At 38.3% G+C, this 19146-nt stretch overlaps 3 protein-coding genes across 3 annotated transcripts in view; 1 reads left to right on the forward strand and 2 right to left on the reverse strand.

Moving 5' to 3' along the window:
* Positions 1–4552, forward strand: part of Chbp (chlorophyllide A binding protein) — a 35567-nt gene extending 31015 nt beyond the window's left edge. Inside the window, exons 45-49 of the mRNA XM_028318312.1 lie at positions 1298–1384; positions 1954–2180; positions 2798–3014; positions 3747–3842; positions 4227–4552. Coding sequence (XP_028174113.1) covers positions 1298–1384; positions 1954–2180; positions 2798–3014; positions 3747–3842; positions 4227–4441 — 842 coding nt within the window. The 3' untranslated portion in view covers positions 4442–4552. The remainder of the gene's footprint in view (positions 1–1297; positions 1385–1953; positions 2181–2797; positions 3015–3746; positions 3843–4226) is intronic.
* A 4829-nt stretch (positions 4553–9381) lies between these two features.
* On the reverse strand, positions 9382–11583 carry LOC114362781 (serine/threonine-protein phosphatase 5-like). The gene is made up of 3 exons (XM_028318311.1): positions 11338–11583; positions 10534–10615; positions 9382–9799 (listed from the first exon to the last, which is right to left on the reverse strand). The coding sequence occupies exons 1-3, from the start codon at positions 11550–11552 to the stop codon at positions 9737–9739; spliced, it is 360 nt and encodes a 119-aa protein (XP_028174112.1). The 5' UTR covers positions 11553–11583; the 3' UTR covers positions 9382–9736.
* A 6752-nt stretch (positions 11584–18335) lies between these two features.
* The window catches only part of LOC114362786 (Tyrosine-protein kinase Src42A), a 58417-nt gene continuing 57606 nt past the window's right edge, over positions 18336–19146 (reverse strand). Inside the window, exon 4 of the mRNA XM_028318316.1 lies at positions 18336–18719. Within this exon, the coding sequence (XP_028174117.1) occupies positions 18336–18719 (384 nt within the window). The remainder of the gene's footprint in view (positions 18720–19146) is intronic.

Genomic DNA, 19146 nt, shown 5'->3' on the forward strand with positions numbered 1-19146 from the left:
ATTTTTGTTCTTGAGATAAAAGCTTATAAATAAAAATAAATATCCCTGGACATTTTACACGGCGCTTCTAGTCCCAAACTAAGCAAATCTTGTACTATGGCCTACTAGATAACGGATATAAACATACTTAAATACTTTTTTTGTAAATACATACTTATTATACATAGAAGACACCCAGTCCAATACAAACAAATATCAAAATATGTTCATGCACACAAATTAATGTTTGTACTGTGCGGGAATCGAACCCGCTACCTCCGGAACAGTTATCCGTTTCGAACCACTACACCGAACGGTCGACAATTTTAGTTAATAATGCACGTTTAACTTTCTTCATTCACTCTCACTAATAAATAATTGTTATTTAATTTGAAATCTACCTAATCAATTTAATTTCAGAAACCACTTAAATTAGTGTTATAAATCTAGATTTATTATAATAATATGTAGATTCAGTAAAATAATAATATTTTATGTAATAATTAATGACTTTAAAAATGACATCACCGTACGTGATCTACATAGGTAGGTAGTTCTTATTTCTAATCTCGAGGACAAAGCACGAGCATAATATCTAATAAATGTAATAATTTTAAATATAATTCCATATTTTATTAAATCAAATAAACTAAACACACTCTAGTCAACTGTAAGTGGTGTAGTATAGTTTGGAGCGAAGACGGAATCCATCCACGACACAAACTATACACGATCAGTACGCAAAATTCGTGTATNTCCATCCACGAAACAAACTATACACGATCAGTACGCAAAATTCGTGTATAGTTTGTAGTGACCGACTTACAAAGAGACACTCCAAAATATACACGAGCAGTTTCCTATGGGTGCGTTCTGGCCATGTATAGAACGGAAAGACGCCTTCTCGACATGGCGCTTGCTATGTCGCGAATATAGGTAGCTGAGCGGACGCCACTTCAGCATAGTTTATAGTTTAATGTTATGTACTGTATTTTTTTTCTATGCTGAATAGTGTTCTTATTCTTATTCAAAGTAGTGAAAAAGTTCGCAACACAACCAAGTTGTGTTGTCATTTTATTGGCCATTTTGGGTGTCATAAACTAAGTGTATGTGACTAGGGGGGGTGGCTAAAACCGATATCTACCAGTTTTTCCGCCTCAAAAAGTTTACTTTAGTGGTTAGTTGCAGTTCTCCCATGTATTCTTAAAGGGTTAACTCAGTCTTCTAGAACACTAAATATTTTGCTGTTTTAAAGGATTCATACTCACTTAAGTAAATGTTTTGAATGTGTCTGATAAAACAAAATATTATTTTTCAGAAATGTGGGTTCTGGACACTGATTACGACAACTACGCCCTGGTGTTCACGTGCATGCCTGATAAGGATGATGACGAATATGTTAAAGGTAAGTTTATACGAATTGCATTTCTTAAACCTAATAAAAAAGGTACTTATTTATATTTTATCAAAAAAAGTCAATGATCATCACGATCTTCTGAAAATAATTCCCACAAAATCTCCCTAGCTTGGATCATCGAATGGCTCCCACAATCCATTTGAAGCCGCTACAATAGACGAGGTATCGCGGGTTCAAAATTTTAAACCCTGCCGCGCGCCGCTCGACTATTTTGTGGTGGGCCCGCTCGTAACACAAGCATAGCATAGCTTATCACGAAGGTCTAATATTATTTAAAAAAAGGAAAATACCTAAACATGTAAATAAATGCAATAAAGTATTGAGTATGTTTTACACAAGAATGGTGTTACTTAACGGGAACACAGTGTTTTGTTTAACGGGAACACAGGAAAGAAAAAATGTTGCATTGAGTAACAGTGTTACTATCGGTAATTTTTTTTACCAATGGGTAACAGTGTTACACAAAATGGTGTGACTCAACGGGAACAAACGCATTTAATGGGCAGCAGCGTTGTCATCAAAAACCTTTCACAACTTAACCCTCACTTCCCTTCCAGTATGGAGCGCCAAGCTCAGCAAGACGCGCTCTTTGTCGGACACCGCGCAAACCGCAATGGCGACCGTCATCGAAGACAATCAGCTCCTGTACTCGCAGTTCTACCAGCTGGCCAACCAGACCGACGACGCTTGCTTCCACTACCCCGCGGCTACTGGCACCAGCGTCGTCCTGCCTGGCCAGTGCGACCAGAACATTGCTGTGCAGCCTGACTTCGACATCAGTGGTGTAAGTTCACTTTCATTCTAGTCACGAAGACCTAATGTGTCCAGTAGGTAACTACCTAATGTTTTTCTTTTATTTAGCAATGCCAGTAAGTACTCTCGTAGGTAGTTAGGGCAAAGAATACCTACTCATACTCCAAGAGGAGTTAGGAGCAATACACTCTTGTCTATTAGGTACTTAAGCACGATTCTTGACTGCCGTAGACCTCTGTAGACTTAGGTAATCATTGCAAAAATCCATAATCTATTGGTTCTTCCTGCTTGTTTTCTTACTTGCTTGATATTAAGTAAGTACCTAATTAAGGCGAAAATAGCCCAAAGGTTTGCGGTTTGGAGCTGCCGATTCAAGATGTCGATGTCAATTAATTTTGATGAACCAACTCTTAACACAAGCACCTATAAAAGCGGCATTAAGTATAAAGAGATTAAATACGGCCCGATCGCAAACGTCGGTCTGCGAAGCCCACACTCGGCCTCGTCGGCACGCGCACCGACGATCGCCAAACGGCTAAGAGTACCTTCTGTACTCGCCACTCTTCCCGCAGCTGGAAAAGCTCCTCAAGCTACCAGCGCGCGTCCGTTAAAAAAAAAAGAGTTTAACGATACATTTTCTTTCCCCAGTACACCGGCAACTGGTACCAGATCGAAAGGTACCCGTACCCCGAAGTCCGAGCTGCGAGCACCTGTATTGGCGCGCGGTACACGCTCGAAGGAAGCGGCAACGTCACGGTGCTCAACTGGGAGGTGTATGATGATGAGCTGCAGGCCATCGAAGGACACGCTGCGGTAGTCGGCAACGCTCAGCTACAAGTGACGCTGTCTGGACCTGACTCGAACGGTGAGTTAACTCTCAATCAGTCAATCGGACATTGAAATTTTTCATTTTCTAGTCCGATTATGGGCTAACACGCCGAGTAATGTGATCAGCAGGGACTATTCCCACCTCTCGTTCCCACCGCTGCAACTTCTGTGTAGCCAGGATCTACAGCTTGACCGCCAATAAAAACCCAACCAGTAAAGGTCAAGTTCGTCCCGGAGGAAAGTTAAACTGTACCTAATTGGACTCGCAACGAAATTAATCAGAATTAGCAATGCTTGTGGAGAGAAACCAAGCGGCACGTGCTGTCTAGGATGAGTCTTCTGGGGATGGCATCTGCAAAAATAAAATAACCCTCCTTCTGGCGCAGTCGGGTAAAATACAGACTAACATCTCAGATCAGAAGTCGTAATAAGATTGGTGGAAGACTTCTTCAGAAACCTATGAGATGAGGCGGAAGAAGAAAGCCAAATATTTCCCGAGGATAGAATGAAAACCATGGGAATCTCTTAAAGGGAGACATATGCCCATTTTCACCATCAATCCCTAATATTTAAGTGACCCCTATGTAAACAAAATTCCTGTTAATTGTTACCATAGGGGTCACTTAAAAATTAGGGATTGATGGTGAAAACGGGCATTAAACGTCCAAATTAACACATAGGAATTTCCCGTCGGCCTCTGTCGCTACCAATAGCGACAATATCTAGCAAATTGATAACTAATTATATTAATGTTTGTTTTTCCTTTCAGTTACATCAGTCACAAATCTGTACATCCTGGAGACAGACTACGTATCGTACTCGCTGGCGTACACTTGTGAAAACATCAACCCGTTCGAGAGAGTTGGTAAGTAATCTTAATGTTTTATTGTTTGCGCATACTACGAGTATTATGATGGAAGCAATGACGCCACTGACTGACCAATATGCTATCTGCGTATCTACCTGCCTGATTTTACTATCTACGCCTAAGTGTGACCAAACCTACTATGACTGCACCAATCCTAATCGCGTGGTGAAGGGCCACGCGGATTTGATTTGGGAAACATTGCAGCTGGCGTTTTTCTATCGTCAGCAATGAAACATTTTGCTGCGGAAACACAAGTGGCGATATAGATACGAGTAGTATACCGATACCTTACACGTTGTTTTGAATCTTACTACCTTGCTTTAGATCCTAATATACCTAAGTCTCTTAGAACCTACCCATTAATGACTCCGTATTTTCCAGTGGTCGTATTCAAGCTGAGTCGCAACCGTGAGCTTTCATCCGACGCCACTTCAGCCATCAACAACAACATCAACGAACGCCAGGAGCTCAACGAAATGTACTTCATATCTGTGGAACAAAACGACGACTGTGACGAACCGAGTTCGTCATTCTTAGTCAAGAGCAGCTTATTCCTCGTACTACTCGGCTACGCACTACAGATGCTGTTACGTTAACGATAGTGTAATTTAATTAGAATTAAGTTAAATAGTCAATATTTTTCTTATTTATTACCATTTAATTTTCTTAAGATAATCCATGTAAATAAACGCTTTTTTATTTTCATACTTGTATATTTTATTCAACAAATTAGAAGATGTAGAGTGAAAACTAAAATGTTTCAAGGGGTTTTAATCACCTTTAAATGGTGCTGCTGTGATGATTTCTTAATAAAATATGAAATAGTGTTAAGGTCTATGTTAAAGGCATTTACTTGCTGCCGCGCTGCTAACGACCAATTTGAAAACCATAATCAACTCATAGTCACCGGCGCGCGCGCACGTAACTTAAATTGTAACCGTGACAGTATCTCTCCTTCCTTCTTTATAGAGGTGTAAAAGAAACAGATATACTATCACGGATAATACTGTCGCAGCGACAAAAAGTCACCCGTGCGCGCGCTCCCATAGGTTTATCCTTCGGGAGATAAATAAAACATTGATGTACAAATTTAACAATTTATTAATTAAAGTCAACACCAAAACCTATCTACATCGTCTGATATGCTCGGCTCGTCGCGTCCGCAGCGTGCGCGCAATCAAAATGGCGCGATTACATACCTCACTTTAAACATAATTCATTATAACCTACGAGTCCAAAACTTATGCTTTGAGCATTTAACTTATCATGCCTGGTCTGGTTTGGTGCTCACTTACCGTTACCCTCTGAACGATGATAGATATTAACCGAGTACTTGACCTTTGTTTCGATACTTCATGTAAAGTATGATGTCACCAATATAGGCAATCGCCTTTCCTGTATATGGGCATAGATCCACGTAGAAATAATAGGTCGTATTTCGAACGCCTCAAAACTCGATTAAAACTCAAGTTGTACCCATAATTAAGCCCAATTACAGGTCTGAATCTGTTCTCGAGTGTGATTTCACACATAACTTAAGCTAGATTTAGAAATGTCTAAAAGAATACAAGGCGTGTAAAATATTGCATTAGTACCTAAATACTCAATTAATAATCTTACAATATGGATTGTATCCTTGCAATCGACAATATCAGTTTATGTATACTTACATTATTTTTATATGAATATTGTCTGTGCTCCTTATGTCGAACATGCGCATGAGTGACTTATTTCAGACGCTTCTTAATAAATACGATAAACACTATTTTGAAGCTGTATCTATAGTATAATTAGTTGATGTGAAATTCATTATTTCTAGTTTAATCATTAACTCAATAATTAAAATTATTATTATTAATTTAAAAACAAAACTGACAGGAGTGATTTTCTGTACAAATGTTGACATTAACAAAATTAAAAGGTCAGGTACACGAGAAAAAATGTCGACATGGATTTGGTCATAGAATAGTGGATTATTATTATATTGAAACGAATCTTAATACCTAATTAATAAACGAAAGCGTGATGCGTTGACAGTCTTCTTACATTAACTATTATTACATTGACTATTAAGGCTCGCCATACTATTGCATGGTGAATTTAGTAATTAGGGTACTGATTATAATTATTATATGGACTATCCAGCGCGTAGATAGTGATTGATTACTTATTTTCACTAACCGAACAGCGTTATATGGCGGCCATATTGAAATATTTTTATGGCAGTGAAAAAGCAATGCTATATCAGAATAGATTGTTTATAGCACGAGAAATTCATTGTAAAATGTTTACTGTGTGTATGAGTTGACCAGAGGCGTATAACTATTGGGGAATGTGATGTTAGTCGCAAAGGTAACAAAGAAATGTTCCTGAAAATTGATAATAAAATCTTCGATTTGTCTTGAGTGTGTGTGTGTGTGTGTGTGTGTGTGTGTGTGTGTGTGTGTGTGTGTGTGTGTGTGTGTGTTCGTTCGTTCGTTTCAGCCGAAAGACGTCCACTGCTGGACAAAGGCCTCCCCCAAGGATTTCCACAAAGACCGGTCCTGCGCCGCTTGCATCCAGGTACTTCCCGCGACCTTCACCAAATCGTCGGTCCACCTAGTGGGAGGCCTGCCCACGCTACGTCTTCCAGCTCGTGGTCGTGTGTGTGTGTGTGTGTGTAAATAAAATGTTTTGGTAATAGTGAGCAGAAAGTTTTGGGATAAATGCAGATAAGTCGATTATAGCAACTCACGATCGTTGAGTGGCGCTTACGCAGATTGGCTATTTTATTTAACCCTTTATGACTTATATTTCCACCATATTGTGAACTTTACTTTTGAAAAGAAATATTTGAAAAAATGCTGTGGCGGTTAAAGGGTTAATTAAAACTGCCGCGCTGCGTGTAATCGACTTCAAACAGGTTCATCGCATAATTAAACATAATCATAATATATACAGTTTTAATATCTTATAAATCTACATCGCAGTGATGTATAAGGTTGAAAAATTAAAATTTGTTCTAATACACAAAAAATAAACAAAAATAATTCATTATGGCGTGATTGCAACGTTATTATACTATAAGGGGTCACATTCAAGAAAAGTAAACTTTTCACACAAAAAATAAATGCCCCTTGATTCTGGCTGCATCATACATTTACATAAGTCATAGAAGTAAATAAAAATAAGGGTTATTATGGTTAAAGATTAATATACATTATTTCTAGGTACGTATTTGAGGTGTCTTGTTATTTTACATAGGTAATAAATGCTTTATTTTACAATGTAAAAAGCTTCCGCTGGTTTAGTGAATTTTATAAGAGCAAAACAACATTCGATGCATAAAATTTACTACTATTGCACTAAACTCTTATTATATTTAAAGGTGAATGCACATCAAGCCACACACTAGCATCTTAATTGTTGTAATAAGTGTGATTTTGCGACAATATTTTACTCAAAACTCAATTTTACTCAACTTTATTGCTGTCTTGATGTGAATATGTGATGTTGATATCTTTTTATTTTATTTTTAATAACAATGTTTAGTATAGTTTCGTCTGCGAGCACGTAGAATTTTGTCCAATGACCCCAAGCTACCCATCCTTATCGCTCGCGCGTAATTATATTGCTGTCGCGACTGTGCGACTGTGCGACGCCGCGACAGGCGCCCGCAGTGAGTGTGCGAGCGCAACAGTAACATAATTACGCGCGAGCGATAAGGATGGGTAGCCTGGGGTCATTGGACAAAGTTCTAAGTGCTCAGAGACCGGGCTTTAGATAACCAACCCATGGATTTGTCTCTAATGATGCAGCCAGAAAAAAATGCGTATGCAAATTGTAAATAATAATGACAATTACATATTTCTAAGGCTTAAAACTAGAATGTACAAGAAATTATGTAGTTGCAAATCATTTGCTTCCCGCTAAAGCAAACGAGTGCGATTGGGAGAAAAATTTGTGTCGCAGGGAAATGACAAAATTATTTAATTTTTATAAACTGTATTCACATGGCTTCAAGGTTCAAAATGTAACTGACTGAAGATAAGTTTAAAAAACATGATAAATATGATATTATAACAAAATCATAAATGCAATAATAATGTAACTTAATAAAATGGAATTCGCGATTAATGTTGCATTAAAATATAGCGCACAGTTTTTAAATCTTCAAATTAAAATAAACTTATTACCCCATATTAATAAAAAGTTACACCTAGAATGAACTCTGGATTAAAATGACATTTCCATACTAAATGACTGTGGGAGGGGAATCGTGTTTATTTTCAGTTGTTTACCTCACTACCCATATTTTAACGATTAGAATTTTATCAAACTTACATAATTAACCATTTCCCTGCAACGGCACCGCGGGAGGTTAACAAAATAAAAATAAACGATCGTTGTAAGGCGATGAGTCGGTCCCGGCCGCGCTACATTTATATTGTCCTACAAAAATATCCGTTAGGACAGCGTTTCTTAACCACGTCCACGTACCCCTTAGAAAATCAAGCACAATTTTAAGGACCCCCTTGATAAAAAAGCAGCATTTAACTTCGATTACAAAACTTTTAGTGGCTTAATTTATGATTGTTAAAGGGTCCACTAAGGCTATGGACCCCCATACATATGCTCATGGACTCCCAGGGGTCCGTGGACCACAGGTTATAAACACTGCGTTAGGAAGAAGAACCCCGTGGTATATAAATACCTACCCCGCTTTGTTTCGGCTTATCTTACATTACTTGAGCATTAATTATTACTCACATTTTTGTATGCACCTTTGATGCGGTCATTCAGTGACGGACTGAGGGGCTTCAACTAACACTCACTTGTGTAACCTTAACAACTACAGGAATTGACCATTCGAAAATACTTCGCAAGTTACATTCAATTTAAAGGGAGAATAATTAGAATTTAAAACAAAATGACAAGACACGGCATGCATAATTAATCGAACTAATCGAACATTGCTGGCCAGTCACTGTACCTACTGGCTTTACTTATTAAAAACTGGTTAGGTTACGCAAAACGGTTTACATAAACGGCGACCGTCACAAAACTCACAGTCAGTCACTTGGAAAACGTAATATTACATATCGACGGTGAAGTATCAACAAATAATAAGTAGCATTGTGGCGATTTATGTTTTATTGCATATTCGTGCTCAAAATAGGGTTATGCACAATTGCACATACAATATTTGCAAAATACTATAACCTTCACAACCCAATTATAATACACTAGCTAATATCCGCCCGCGGCTTCGCCCGCGTGGAATTTTGTCTGTCACCGAAAAACTTCATCGCGCGCGTCCCTGTTTCAAAAACCGGGATAAAAACTATCTTATGTCCTTTCCTGGGACTCAAAACTATCTCTATGTGGCTGCCGCGCCACATAAAACGCCCAATGTTCATTCAACCACTCAAGAGATATGAGGCCTAAATGAAGCACAGAGTCCGGCTTTTGTGTTTTTGGATCTGGCAACCCTAATCTTTATGTCAAATTTCATCAAAATCGGTTCCGTGGTTTAGGCGTTAAAAGAAAGACAGACTGACAGAGTTACTTTCGCATTTATAATATTAGATAATATAAAAAAACAATTGATCAAAATTATTAGAATTACCTACGAAATGAAACGTGTTTCGCTTTCTGTAAAATTGCCTTTTTGTAGATATTATTCATTGATACTTCACCGTCGACATCCATTGTAATCGGATTAACTAAGTACCCTAAGTCCATCCCTGGGCGTTGTCCCGCGTGCGCTTGGCGACCATTTTGAGGATCCGTCGCATCTTTCGTTTGGCCGCGGAGCGAGGGCCGGGGCGGGGCCCGCGCGAGCTGAGCGACGCGCGCGGGCGCGGGCCCCGGGGCGCGCGGGCGGGGCCCCGGGCGCGGGCCCGCTTCCATCATTGGCAGAGCATGTTGAAAAATGAGTTCGCGTAAGCCATCGGCTTCACGTCCGGATGCGGCTGTAATGAGAAAAAAAATATTACTACATATTTGAATCAGTGATTATGGAGTATCCTATTTAGTTCTTAAATTCCATAAAAAATAAGATCAGCTTTTATTAGGTAGCTGGTCCCAAAAGATAGAGACATGTAAAGTGCCCCTTATGGGCGACTTCGTACGCGTGGACCTCATTTAATTACTAATGATGTTAATAGATGGCGTTTAACGGCTTCACCACATGTGTATATTTACGAACGTCAACATTTTTTGGCTGTAGATTTTAACCAATGACAATAGATGGCGCTTTTTACCCATATCTTATTTATTTATTGAAATTTAGTTTGTCACATATCGTCATAAATTATAACTGGGTTACAAACAATAATACTGTAAAGTTTCAACAAAATCCGTTCAATTGCTTTTGCGTGAAAGAGTAACAAACATTCAGACATCCAAACATCCAAACTTTCGCATTTATAATATTAGTATTAGTATTTAGTTCTTAAATTCCATAAAAAATAAGATCAGCATTTATTAGAATAATTTTATACCCTTACTCATAATAAGGCAAATAGCATAATAAACCTATTTTAACTATTGCACTGTTTTGTCACTTTCTATCAAATGATGACAGCGCCAAGTATGAACGAGATAAAACAGTGCGATAGTTAAAATAAGTTTAATAAGCTGTTTGCATTATTATGAATAAGGGTATTAGTGTAAATGAAGGGAAATCGAGTATTTATTTACTTACCACGGCCTCATAGGTGGTGAATTTCGGCTTGAGGTCCTTGCCGTTCATTGTGATAAAAGCACCTAGGTTACCCATCGTATCGCTGAAACAAAACAAACAACAATCATGAAACTACATGTCATTTAGGTGCACTACATAAAATTCAAATTTAAAAAAGTAATTTGAGTTGATAAAATAGTGACGTCACTTGCTTGTATTGCCATACAAAATCTATGCGAGTCTCGTTTTGACAGTTTTTAAAAGTACGTCAGTTGATTGGTGGTGTCAAATAGTCAGTGTCTATTTTGAGAATCTCTCTTTGTGGTTGGCGACTATACCGACCAGTAGTTGGCGACTATACTGACCAGTGGTTGGCGACTATACTGACCAGTGGTTGGCGACTATACTGACCAGTGGTTGGCGACTATACTGACCAGTGGTTGGCGACTATACTGACCAGCAGTTGGCGAATATACTGATCAGCTGTTGGCGACTATACTGACCAGTAGTTGGCGACTATACTGACCAGCGGTTGGCGACTAAACTGACCAGTGTTTGGCGACTATACTAACCAGTAGTTGGCGACGATACTGACCAATGGTTTGCGACTATACTGACCAGCTGTTGGCGACTATACTGACCAGCAGTTGGCGACTATACTGACCAGCTGTTGGCGACTATACTGACCAGCAGTTGGCGACTATACTGACCAGCGGTTGGCGACTAAACTGATCAGCAGTTGGCGACTATACTGACCAGCAGTTGGCGACTATACTAACCAGCTGTTGGCTACTATACTGACCAGCAGTTGGCGACTATACTGACCAGTAGTTGGGCGCGGAGAAGACAGTGATACACTTCCCGTCGTGGGCGATCTCGTAGCCGTCATTCTTGACTTCGTGGCTCCTGATGACGTAGTCCAGGTTGTTCCTCTGCAGGAAGTTGGCCGTGACGTCAGGCCCGAACTGGCAGCCGACGCCGCGCCGCGACGGAGCGCGCCCTGCCATCGGCTGCGGGTCCGACCAGAGAAGCTCGCACATTATGCCTGGGGAATAAAGATAAGCACTTTATTATAATCGCATATCACATAAAACAAGAAAAAAAACAATGGTTCCTAAGGCTTGATTTCCTTTTTAGGCTGACATCGGTGACCGACGTCAGCGGCGCGCACGATTACACACTAGTTCTATGTAATCATCTGCCGCTGACGACGGCGTTGCAGTGCGGTGCTTCATAGAACATTGTGTTTATACACATACACACGTCCTACAGTAAGTACACATAATATTCACATCATTATATTTATAAAAATATAATAATTGTAGAATAATAGAATATTTCTTTATTATTGATTTGGAGTAGAATTTACACAAAACACCTATAGTTATGCAGAGCGTTGTCTCCTGGCACAGGCAATCATACGCCTAAAAGGAGGCTTCGTCTATTAGTATTTATGTTAGCCTTTATAAAGAAATAAAGAATTTTGAATTTTTTGAATTTTTGAATTCGTACGCTCGACCGATGTACGCGACCGACGTCAGCGTAGGAGGAAATCAAGTCTAACTTAGTAGTGGTCTCCTTGTCTGGGTGTACACGGAAGACCAGCGTCGTGGCATTGTCGACTGAGATGCTACGACACCATGCTGAGTGGATACCTTTTCAGTACCATTGTAATTAATAATAATAATAATAATATAAGCCTTTATTCAGACATACAGAGTTTAAAATTGATTGAGTTTAATATTATTCTAATTGACACTTGTCTGTGTGCCTTTTTTGGCAAAGGCCTCCTCCAACTGTTTCCACTCTCCTCTATCTCCTGCAACTGTTGCCCATCCACCTCCAGCTGTGGCCTTTATTTCATCTACCCATCTTCTTGGTGGCCTTCCCCGTTTTCGCTTAAAATGCCTTGTGAACCAGTTCATTGTAGATTTAGACCATTTCTCTTTTCCTCTAATTGTGTGTCCTGTCCATCTCCATTTCAACTTTNAGAACATTTATGGAAGACGCCTGCAAGTCAATTGTCGAAAGCGCATCGACGTTCATCAATACGTAGTCTCAATTTGTAAACCTGTTTGCGACATTAACATGTTTATACAAATATTAATAAGTTCATTTAGTAATTGGTTCATTAAAAGCATCATTAAGAAAAATTTTAAATAGCTGAAGTTGATTCTTTTACTATTGGTGCACAATAAATAAAGATACACAATTCACAGAGGAAATTAATAAATGATAAAAGAAATAAAACAAATCAGACTTTTTTAAATACAGAATATAAATAAGAAAGGATATTTATGTTTCTTTTTCATCTACACTAATATTATAACGAGGAAAACTTTGTTTGGTTGTAATGAATAGGCTCAAAAACTACTGTACCGTTTTTATAAATTATAAAAACGGTACAGTACAGTACGAAAGCTACATTATCCATGAGTAACATAGGCTGCATTTTATTTTGGAAAAAAACAAGGTTCCGTAAAATATTTGGGTTTTTCGGAGTCCACGCGGGCGTAGCCGCAGGCGGAAAGCTAGTAATAAATAAATTGATAACTTATACAACAAGATAATAAATATTAATGTTTTGATTTTTAAATTATTTGAAAATATCATTTCGTTGCCTAGGAGGCAATTCGATTTTCAAGTAATTTTAGTTTGAGATGGGACTCTTAACCATAGGAAATTTTAACATCTTATGTCTATTGATATCATTATAATATCAAAGGTGACTGATGACTGATTGACATAGTGATCTATCAACACACAGCCCAAACCATTGGACGGATCGGGCTGAAATTTGGCATACAGGCAGATGTTATGACGTATTCATCCACTAAGAAAGGATTTTACAAACTTTACCCCCTTAGGAGTGGAGTTTCGGGATATTGAAACGCTAGTATTGAAATAAAACTTACTTGTTATAGAAGATCATATCACAAAAGTCGCATTTCTCCACAGAGTATGTATACAGGCTGCTCTTGGATCGACTCTGGAAGTCCACCAGCGGAACGTCGCTTTCGGAGTCCGAGTCATTGTGATGATACTTCTTCTTACTTTTATGCTTCATTTCTGGAAACGATACAGTAAGTACATTGTAGACTTTTATACATAATTTTATTTCTTTCATTTCTAGAGAATGAAACTACATTAAGTCTTCCTATGTTCTTCTCACTTATTTTTTTATGCAAGACAAGGCAGGTATTTGACTACAATCGCACCTGGTGTTAAGTGAGATGCAGTCTAGGATGGTACATATCTGCCCTTTAAGTGCCTATTCACTCTTGCCTTGAAAAGGCCCGGATTATGGGGGTTCAGGAACTATTTTTTATTGCGGGTCCAATGACAGACATTCACTGGACAAACTGGACTTTCACTGGTTGGGTTATTATTGGCAGTCAACATTAATATAAAATACAGTGTAAATAATTTTAAGTGGTTTTGGTATTTATGCTCTTTTACAACTTGCACAGAACACAGCCCAAGCCAATTGAAAATTAATTAGGTCTTCCAGTCGATACGTACTTAGAGAAATTATACCTTCCAATGATCAGTAAATGACATTATCCTGTAATTGGTCGGAAATCAGGAGGGCACTACAGTCACATACAGGGTGGATATAATAATGGATACTCATTGCACATACACAAGAGACATAAAATTTGGTTAGAATTTGGCAATAAATAAACTATAATGTAAAGCCAGTTTATTAATGTGAAATCTGATAGCACTGGAGTCCTAAGTGACTCACATTTAACTTAACAAAAAAGTGCAAACAAAATTATGGCAAAAACTGGTGTTGAGAAATAGGAAATTAGATTCAAATTAATTTTAAAAATACAGAAGATAATAAGCTTACTTACCTGGACTTTATTCATTAACATTTAGCCTTTTTAGATCCACTACGTCAGATGTCAGAGATTCACGAGTTCATTAAAATAGGAATAAATAATGGAATTCACTAACATGCAATGTATAAAATAACCTAACTAGAATTGAAGCTACTTATCTAATTACTTGAAATGAAATATCAGTATCACAAGAAATAGTATTGCATTTTTGTAATTAATTTAATTAAATGTTTTTCGTTTTTTTAAAACCATCCATTTCCTTCCCAACTTCCCAACCAAATCGAAATTGGAAAAATGAGAAAATGACGTTATTCACTTATTCTTTTTTTCTTTTTTCTTGTTTTTTTTTTTATAATAACAGTGTGATCTGTGATGATAACTGCCTCGCAACTTCACTAATCTAGTATGCAGGAGTCGAAGAATATGGCAGGAATATAGTGCATACAAGCAAAGCTTAACGATTTTTTAGCCTGTTTATTGATTTTATGTAATGAAAAATTAATTTTTAGTTATAAACTGTAGCTGTGTGGAACCAACAAAAAATAATTTAACTTCGAGGTGAATTGAAATTAGAGGAAAAACTCACTTTTTAGATGCGAAGGTTTTAAATATTAATTTTATAAATGATGACTAAATTAATTACGGTTTTTAAACTTATTTTTATAAAAAGCGTACACGTGGTCAAATGCCAAATCATGAATACAATAAAAAAATAAAAACACATCTTGTACAAATTAGTTTATGAGAAATACAAGAGATGGCGCTGTTTCAGGAGATGAGTTTGTCAATGTCAAGATCAGCTGTTTACGTCGACTGTCAGTTTCGTATGTCAACACGTCAGCTTACAGCAGAAGAATTTGTATTATTTTCATGTTTCCAATTTATTATAACTAAGAATTAACCATTTTTCGTTCGTATTTCTTGCGTATAAACTAACAACAAGTATTCGCTGCTATGGTGAGTTTAGAAGTCAGAAATAATACTTTATCTTCCAGCCTAAGTATCCAATAAGAAATTCGCTTTTTATTTACGAATTTTTCTTGTTTTAGGACTTAAAAACGTTCGGCGAAGATGATTTTGACCCCAAAAAATGGATCAACAAGGCCTGGAGTTCTAGCGGCAACCAAGAAAAAGACGTAAGTGCTATTTTATCATTTAAATACAGAACTATGTTTTTGTTTGTTTTGGGTTACATTCATTGTGGCATAATAATAATAATAATAATATAAGCCTTTATTCAGACATACAGAGTTTAAAATTGATTGAGTTTAATATTATTCTAATTGACACTTGTCTGTGTGCCTCATTTGGCAAAGGCCTCCTCCAACTGTTTCCACTCTCCTCTATCTCCTGCAACTGTTGCCCATCCACCTCCAGCTGTGGCCTTTATTTCATCTACCCATCTTCTTGGTGGCCTTCCCCGTTTTCGCTTAAAATGCCTTGTGAACCAGTTCATTGTAGATTTAGACCATTTCTCTTTTCCTCTAATTGTGTGTCCTGTCCATCTCCATTTCAACTTTCTGATAGTTACTGTTACATCTTTTGTTCTTGTACAATTCTTTATGGTGGTGGTTCTTACTCTATCAGAAAGTCTTTTCCCCATCATGCTTCGTTCCATTGCGTTTTGGCATGTTTCAAGTTTATGGATATGAGTTTTATTCAGCGCCCAGGTTTGGCAGCCATATGTAAGGACAGGCAGTACACAAGTATCGAAAAGTTTTCGTTTGACAGTCATGCTCATTACAGGGTTTTTCATCACTTCTTTTAAACTCCAGTATTGTTTCCATGCATTACCTATTCGCCTGTTGATTTCCTTAGATGTAAGATCCATTGGCGAGATTGTTTGACCGAGATAGATGTATATGTAGACGAACTACATAATCAATTATGTTGTTGTTCACGTTGATAGGTTCCTGGTTCCCGTTTGTCATGGCCTTAGTTTTTTCTGTATTCATGATTAATCCAACTTTACGACTCTCTGTATCCAAATCATTCAGCATAGTCTGTAACCCTGCCCCTGATTGCGAGATGATAATCAAATCATCTGCAAATCTCAAGTGCGACAGGTATTCACCATTGATATTTAGTCCACATTTCTCCCAATCTAATTTTTGGAACACCTCTTCCAGAACAGCAGTGAACAGTTTAGGTGATACTGGGTCGCCCTGACGTACACCTCTTTCTATTCTTATTTCCTTACCTTGCTTTTCTAGCTTGCACTCGCTCACTAGTAAGCGCGTTTAAAAAATGTATGAAAATTTTAGTTTTTGAACGTTTCCCGCTAGGGGCGCTGTACAATCCGTCATACATTTAATGTCATTTTTTGACGCGCTCACTAGTGATCGCGTTTGATGAAAACTCACACTAGGCCCTCTGATGACATGATGCAGTTCAGTCAGATTACGCAGCAAGTAAACTAATTTAATTTTCGCTATTCAATCACACACTCACGATGGCAACCGAAATCGCCCGAATTGATCTGCCCCCTAGACAAGTGGCAAAATCTGGCATTCTATTCGGACGGATTCGATTTTCAAAAAGTTTGACTAGTCTAGTCTACTAATAGACCCACTGGTCGCGTTCGAAGCACCTGTGCGGCGCTAAACTCGTCACGACATACAACGAGACAATGGGCCAACTATCCGGCCGCCGGATATCCGGCTATCCGGCCTAGCAGCTGGCCGGATATCCGGTATCCGGTATCCGGCCAAACCACTATCCGTTTCATCTCTACTTTAAAGTAATAAACATTATGTCCGTATTCACAAACGATGCTTGCCTAAGTGAACGCACGGCGTTGATTGGTTCGTGTGTGACACTCCGACACTCTATTGTCAATGAATAGGTTTTTGGGACCTTGTGCGTCCACGTGCACTGTGAGACCTCATAGTAATGCTTGTGAATACGGGTGTTAGGCTCTTAACTACATGAACTCCTTTGCGTCGTGCAGTCGGGCGATAAGACTTTTCAGCCCGTATTACAAAATAACCCTCGTGATTAGATTAAATCAGACTTAGATTCTGCCGTGTTTAAATATTGCAATTCTACCGATCAGAACCTTAATTTATTCTTATGATTGAGTTTTAATATTCTGTAATACAGTCTTCTGATCCGTATTATGAAATGACATGGACCAATAATGTATTTGTTCTAAATATTCACATTCAACCAACCAAAGGCTATGGATTTGAACAGTTTTATGTGACATTTCATAACGCGGACATCAATCTTTAGTCTACTTATGTAATAAGGAGTATTTTCGATTTGTCAACGTTTCTACGTAAATGAGAAACGCATATTAAATAAACAGTTTTTCTTGGAAAGTTTCATTCTGGCTAAATTACCATCGATCAAGAGCTACTTGACATACAAATGCGATTACGAGCATACTGGTTCGTTTTGATACGGTTATGTACTTATGTTATTCTTCGATGGTAATTTTCGTAATACTGATCAAAATAACCGACAGTAACTGCATTTTACTAATGTGTTTTGGTTATGCATAAAATTGTATACTGTTCGGCTTCTGCAACATCGATGACATCATCGAGTGATTGACGATTTACTTAAACAATCGAGGCCATAAGCGCATTGCCACCGGACTTAAATCATGCAGTGTTATGAAGGGGTCAGTAGTACCTAATCCTTTTACTGTTATTTTACATCGAAGGGTATACCATTAATAACACATCGAAATGCTATTTATAGAACGGCGATAACATCTATGTTTCTGTTGCGTCATTTACGCAATGAATGCGAATAAAGCAGTTCGTACAATGCCACATAATTCTAAGGACTATTAGATAAGACGCATTCAAGGTGCAGCACACCGCTGGTTATTATGTCACTCAAGCTCCATCGAGAGCCACAACTTCATCGATCAATAGAGATCAAAGCCCCTATAATTGATTACGTACTTGTGTACCGACTTATTTTTTACTTAGTTAATTGTTTTGTTTGGCACGTCTTCTTAATTCAATTGTTACTGACTGTGACGAATTGGAAAAAATACTGCGCAGCACAAAAATTACCTTGCAGGTAGTCCAGCAAAGATCCGTTCTTCATGAGTTCAGTGATGATGTAGATTGGCTCCTCCAAGGTGCAGACAGCGTACAGCTGAATCAGCTTGTTGTGTCGGAGTTTCTTCATGATCTGCGCTTCAGCGAGGAAGTCCTTCGGGTCCATGGTCCCAGACTTGAGGGTCTTGATGGCCACAGGCGTGGTGTTGTTCCACGACCCCTCCCACACCTCTCCGAACTGACCATGGCCCAGTTTCCTCACGAACTTCAGCGAGGAACGGTCGATCTCCCATTGGTCGCGAGTTCGGTGCGACAGACCCTCGGTGACTGGTTTTTCGACCTGCAAATAAATAATGCGATTAAATCTCTCTGTCCTTTAAACTTGACTTTGGGGAATGTCACGCGTAGATACAGTCAGCGTCAAATAGTTTGTGGCAAAACAGTTGACAACACAACCTTATTCCAATTGAGAATGTTACTAGGTATGCAAAATCACTTGAAACCTATGTTACAGTTAAGCTTTTACATTTACAAATACATTAGTTTTTATTTCATTCAAAAATACCCAGTAGTTATGATTTTATAGGCATTCAAAGTTCGCTTAAATATTGGGTCCCGCCGACGGTCACGTGACCCCGTGTGACGTACATTCACAGCGTCCGCTCACTAGAAAACGGATATAAACATACTTCATTTTTTTTTTGTAAATACAAACTTGTTATACATATTAAGACCCAGACCCATCACAGAAATTAAAATTGAACCAA

This window comes from Ostrinia furnacalis, unplaced genomic scaffold (assembly GCF_004193835.3).
Source record: "Ostrinia furnacalis isolate ACB-3 unplaced genomic scaffold, ASM419383v2 OfSCF6732, whole genome shotgun sequence".
NCBI lineage: Eukaryota > Metazoa > Arthropoda > Insecta > Lepidoptera > Crambidae > Ostrinia > Ostrinia furnacalis.

Bases quoted from the DNA above. Each gene is read 5' to 3' on its own strand.
- LOC114362781 (XM_028318311.1), bottom strand. From the start codon at position 11,552: ATGTGCGAGCTTCTCTGGTCGGACCCGCAGCCGATGGCAGGGCGCGCT. The intron at 10,616-11,337 runs GTCAGTATAGTC...GTTTTGTTTCAG, and splicing joins TTCTCCGCGCCCAACTACTG to CGATACGATGGGTAACCTAG. The intron at 9,800-10,533 runs GTAAGTAAATAA...TTCTCATTACAG, and splicing joins TCACCACCTATGAGGCCGTG to CCGCATCCGGACGTGAAGCC.